Here is a 6,000-nt window from a genome sequence, read left to right as displayed (position 1 = left end):
AACTTAACCACTCGGCCACGGGGCCAGCCCCTCCATATGTCCCCTTTTTACAAGAGGACATTGTTTTACAATCCAGTCCTATTGGATTAGGACCCAACCCAATGACTTCATTATAACTTGCTAAAGACTCTATCTCCAAATCAGGTCATATTTTTAGTTAACGGGGATTAGGACTTCACCATATGAATTATAATTTTCAGGACACCATTCAACCCATAATACTCTGCTGCTAGGCAACTCTCTCTGCTCTCCCCTTCAGCCTTGCCCAGCGACTTCCTTGTCCTGAGGTTGTGTTTGAGAGTTTGGTCTCTGGGCTACCTGTGGTGGAAGTGATTGCTGAGGTCACCTTTGACAGGAAACCCAGTGAAGGAGAAGTCACCCTGAGGTTGGCCCCGAGTGAAAGTGCTGTTCTGTCCTTCCTAGGTGGTACCACAGCAACCTCACACGGCACGCGGCCGAGGCGCTCCTCCTCTCCAATGGGTGCGACGGCAGCTACCTTCTGAGGGACAGCAACGAAAGGATCGGGCTGTACTCTCTCTCTGTGAGGTATGATGCGCAAGAACTCCACGAATCCAGTGCGGTCCCGGCTCTTACTTACATGGGGCTGACTTTGCCATCACACTCAAATGCCCAGAGAAAATTCTCTTAATTCCTGTTAGATCAGCAGTTACGAGCACCCCAAGCTCTGAATGGTGAGACTGTGATAAACCTTCTTGCTCCTTCCATGGGCAGGGAAAAATTGTCAGAGCTGCAGGAGATCTGATGAGTTGTTTAATCCAGACCTCTTGTTTGACTGATGAAGAAACACAAAACCGAAGTGGTAAAGCTTCTAGCACCCAGTAAATCAGCCACAGAAACAGCACCACAATCCAAATCCCTGAAACCTGGCCCGGGACCTTTTCCCTATTCCTTGCCTCCTCCAGAGAATCAGAATGACCTGTGGCCGTGCAGCTTTCCTAATGACAAACAAGTAGTCAATAATGCAACTGTTCATTTTTTACTATAAATGGACCGAGCTTGTATCTGGAGGCTCCATTTCCCCTGCATTTTAACGAAGTTAATCTAGTCCTTACCAGGTACACCCAGCCGAAAACTGATGGTCCAGTCCCCTCCGGGTTCTCTCCCACCTGCTCCCTCCTGCTGGCCTGTCCATCAGAGAGGTCGACCTAGCCATGTGGTGACTGGTGGAGGCGTTGTCCTCCGTCAGCATCCGTCGCCTTGGCTTCTGCTGGCACGTAGCACGTCTGTTTGGGTTCCCGGGCGGTTGCCCCTGGCTTAGACTGGGGGTGTGAGGACTCCATGAAATTGCCCTCGGCCACCCACCCATTAACCTCGAACCCTTACTGCTTTATTACTGTTCTGAGGGTGCTTCCATATACTCTTGAAAGAAAGTCTCAGGCTCCCTTTGTGCTGCAGTCCCTCATGCTGATCTGGCAGGAGGAGGTTGTGTCTTGTCCTTTCTGCTCCACGTGGTCCAGGCCTCCTCATCACTAACTCAGCAGCAACGTCTACACTCCCTTCTCTCTGAATCCTCTTTTCCATCCAGCTCAGCACGAGTTTCGTTTTGTTTTGTTTAAATCTCCTCTCCCTCTGATAGAGGGAAAAACTGGCTACAAAAGTATTTCCCTAAGTAATTGATGGCGGGCTTCAATAAGCTCCAAAGCCAAAAATTAACATATCTTCTTATCTTTTCTTTGCATTGGGAGCCTCCTGTATTTTCTATCCTACATAACAATTACCCAAAAACTTAGTGGCTTAAAACAACCTAAGCTGATCATCTCCCAGTTTCTGCATGTCAGCCGTCCAGGCAGGAAGAAGTCCAGGCTGGATTCTCTGCTCTGCTCCCACCAGGCGGAAATGAATGCGTTGCTTGGGGTTGTGGCATATCTCGGGCTTGGTGTCCTGATCCGTTGTGCTCTCCTTTCCCCTTCACTCCTTTTCCTTCATTTCCTTGCTGCTATAGGAATAACTCTCATTTGCCATAAAGCTGTTGGGCAGGGACCCTCTCAGCTCCTGGAGGCCACCCCCAGTTCCTGCCAGGTGGCCCCCTGGGCAGTTCACAACACTGATGTTTGCTTTCTTCTAGACTAGCTAGAATGTGTCTTTCTGATCTCCTCTTCTGCCACCAGCCAGAGAAAACTCTCTGCCTTTACCAGAATTCTCACATGATTAGGTCAGGCCCACCCAGATAATCTCTCTATTTTTTTTTCCTTTTTTCTTTTCTTTTTTTTTTTGGTGGGGAAGATCAGCCCTGAGCTAACATCTGTGCCAGTCTTCCTCTATTTAATATGTGGTGGCCACCACAGCATGGATTGAGAAGTGGTGTGTAGGTCCACACCTGGGATCCAAACCCACAAACCCTAGGCTGCTGAAGCAGAGTGCGAGAAGTTAACCACTACACCACTGGGCCATCCCAATCTCTCTATTTTTAAGGTCAACTGATTTGGGGCCTTAATTATCTGCAAAATCCTTTCATAGCAGCATTTTATTGAATAATTGGGAAAAGGTGTGTTCATGCCGGGGGCTGAGACTCAGGAGGCCATGTTAGAATGCTGACTCCACGGCTCCCCTTCCTAGGGACAGTGGAAGTCCATAGGCTGCTGGAAGGGGCATGGGAGAAAGGAGTGGGAGGGTGAGGGGGTAAATAAGAGGGTCACTGAGAAAAAAGCACATTCATTGACATTTTTCAAGTTACTCTGCTGTGTTTTGTTTATAAATTTTCTAAATAGCATTTTTGGGAAAATGACTAATCAGAAATAGAATTCTGTCTGGGTGGAAGCAGGAATTGGGCTTCCTCAATTGCTTAGGCTGTGGGTCCCTTATTGCACGGAGCTCCAAAAATAGCAAACAAACCTGTGGAATTATTGGGTCAAAGAAGGTCAACTTTTTCCCTATGCCTGTCTCATCTGAACATTTAGATCGGAAGCCCTTTACAAATAGATGGTATATATATTATATTACGTCTATATAAAAATATAAATTATTAATTTCCATTACAAGCCGTTGGAAATGCTTTTAAAAAGATGAACCATGAGCAAAGGTGACAAGAACTCAGAACAGCTCAGGAGAGGGTTCTTATTCATTCATTCCTTCACTCCCTTAATAATAACTATGGAAGAGCATCCGCCCTGCGCCAAGCACTTTGGCAAGTGTTGTAGAAGATTCAGAGTCCTCGCCTTGAGGAAGGGCGCCTCACAGGGGCCATCAGACCACACACAAACGCCTCCCTGAAAGCCGGGTGGGGTAATGACAGGAAGGATGGCAGCAGAAGTGCGGGAGTTGTTGAGAAGAGAAGAAGCCAGCAACGCAGGCTGGAAGTTTCATGCGATACTTGACAGAGCAGGTGGTATTTGAAGCAACGCTTGCCTGGAAACAAAGGTGGAGCCGCTGCAGGGAAGGGAGCCAAACGGTGGGAGCTAAGGGACAGAGCAGGAAGTCCCGGGAGGATTGCAGGTCCGGTTGGACTAGAGCAGCTGTTGCCAGGTGTGGTCCCAGAGCAGGAGCATCACTGAGAACATGTTAGGAAAGCAGACTCTCAGGCCCCACCCTGGACCCATTGAATCAGAATTCATGGGGTAGAGCTGAGAAATCTGGGGTTCAACAAGCCCTCCAGGTGATTCTGATTTCAAATTCATACTCGAGTTGGAGCGTGCCTTGCGCAGAAGAGGAAGGGTGAGAATCAAACAAAGTACATATGTATATATAATTTACAGTTTATTTAACACTCTGCCTCATTCCACAAATGAGGTGGAAAATGACAATGTAGGAAATCTGATATTTTATTCAGTAGGCAGGGGAACAGGCATCGGAGGCAAAGGGCTGGGCTCGCATAATTCAGTAAGTGACAGAAGCAGAATTCAGACTGACTCCCAAACAAGAAGATAGGATGGCGGAGGACACAGGAGGACTTGGGGAGGGTGTGAGCTGCGGTTTCTATCTGTGTCTGTTCCCTGCCGCCATAACCCACGCCCCTTAAGGGGCTGCAGTCGGTGCTCTTCCAGGAAGCCAGAGAAAGCGCAGGGAGATTGTCTCCTGTCTTCTATCAGAGGGGAAATTGAGAAGAGCTCACTCTGCCAAAGAAACCAGCGCTTTAGAAAGGCCAGTGGTTTCAATGATTGTGTCATAATTCTCAGTTTTTAGAAGGGTTTAATGGTGATGCTAATACCTTGGGAATGCCTTTTGAATTTCCCTTCAAAAAAGTTACTCATTAGTTAAGTAACATTAAACCTTTTTTTTTTTTTCCTTTTCAGAGCCAAAGACTCTGTCAAACACTTTCACGTTGAATATACCGGATATTCATTTAAATTTGGCTTTAACGAATTCTCATCTTTGAAGGATTTTGTCAAGCATTTTGCAAATCAGCCTTTGATTGGAAGCGAGACAGGTAAGCTATGAACGGATAGATGCTTGACCTATGAGACATTGTTTCAGGTTGGAGGAGGGACAAGCGGATTTCAATTAAATAGCTGTCACTTCTGTTGAATTATGTGCATATGATGTGCAATCGGTTATGTTTAGAAATAGTTTTTTCCAATTACTTGCCATATGCTACATTAGTAAATTGTGTATATATATATATTTCAGTATTTCAGTATTATGTTTAGGAGAAAACAGTGTGCTTTGTACAAAGTAGATAGTTTTCTCAGAATGAGTTGTTTAAGGGATTGATTAAAAGCACACAAACAATTTCTTTAAAATGATCTATTCGTTTTATAATAGTATATACAATAAACAAAGAAAGAACAAAGGCAAGAACAACTTTTTGATTCCTCATAATTTTAGGTATGGGCAGTTTGCATATCAGGAAGCCCCATAAAAGATAATTCTGAGCATTTTTTGAATAAAATTTATATTTAAATTTCCACCCAAATCACTGAATATTGAAAATATTGACTAGAAACTATTCTCCTGAGCACTTCCTTCATTTCAGTATAAAATTCTGTGTCTCTTGTGTTGGTTTCTTGTAAGTTTTTGAACTGGACTTCAGCGTAGACTTGAGAGGGAAACATCTGAACTTTCCTGTTAGAGTGGTTAGTCAGACTAGAAAATTCAAACTCAAAAGCGAACAAAACAGGGTGGGCACAAAGGGTGAAGTGGTGCTCCTACAGTGTGACTGACAAATAATAATGTACAACTGAAATTTCACAAGGTCGTAAACTGTTCTAATCTCAATAAAAAGTAAAAAAGCGAAAAACAAACATACTATCTTGGGATTTGAATTATCTGACTTGTTTGACTATACTATTTGAATAAAGTAAGTAAAAGATCACCCCTATATCTGTGATATTGAATCACAATTTTTTATATCCTAAATGACGATAGTTCTCAGTTAATCCAAAGTTGGGCAATTCCAAGAACTGGCAGCCCCAGAGGCGCTCAAGACTTAAGGACACAGCCACTTGTGGAGAATTGTGCGTGCTCGTTTGCTTGGTAAACGTGGCCAGGGGGCTTTTGGTTAACTTTAGTGTGGTGGGAAGGAGATGCCACCATTGGCTTTTCCTGTTCTGCTGTTTCTGTGGCCTGGATGCGCCCTGATATGAATCATACACTGTCGGGTGTAGATGAAAATACAGTGGAAACCAGAGAATCATTGACTTACTTCAACAGACCACACAGGCCTATAATAGAATATCCCAAACTAGAAAATTGAAGCTGAAATTTCTTTTCTGGTGGAAATTCTCCCAGTCAGCCCTGAAATTACTTCGCATTTAAGCAGCAGTAGTTCTCATGAACCAATGGCAGGTGGGGTGCGCTTGTTTCCATTGTTCCGTTGGCCTCGGCAAGTGTATGAATTTCTCAAATCCCTTCACTTCAGACTTATTTCCTAATTATGTCCAACCCTACACTCCACTTTGTTCCGCTCTTGGTTACTGGCAGTGGAGAAGAGATTTTTGAAGCCAAGGACTTTGTTTTGTCTACCTCTGTTTTTGTCCTTCCCCGTGTCCCCCAGGTCCTGGTATCGTGTGTGGCACTTTGGGTGAATGGATGAATGAATGAATG

At 44.7% G+C, this 6,000-nt stretch overlaps 1 protein-coding gene across 1 annotated transcript in view; it reads left to right on the top strand.

The window, feature by feature from the left end:
- DAPP1 (dual adaptor of phosphotyrosine and 3-phosphoinositides 1) overlaps positions 1-6,000 on the top strand; it is a 48,816-nt gene that overhangs the window by 18,913 nt on the left and 23,903 nt on the right. The window contains exons 2-3 of the mRNA XM_046657056.1: positions 424-546; positions 4,251-4,384. Of these exons, the coding sequence (XP_046513012.1) occupies positions 424-546; positions 4,251-4,384 (257 nt within the window). The remainder of the gene's footprint in view (positions 1-423; positions 547-4,250; positions 4,385-6,000) is intronic.

The sequence above is a fragment of the Equus quagga genome, chromosome 3 (assembly GCF_021613505.1).
Source record: "Equus quagga isolate Etosha38 chromosome 3, UCLA_HA_Equagga_1.0, whole genome shotgun sequence".
Lineage (NCBI taxonomy): Eukaryota > Metazoa > Chordata > Mammalia > Perissodactyla > Equidae > Equus > Equus quagga.
Note: the sequence above shows the minus strand (reverse complement) of the source record. Positions and strands in the feature narration are given on the sequence as shown.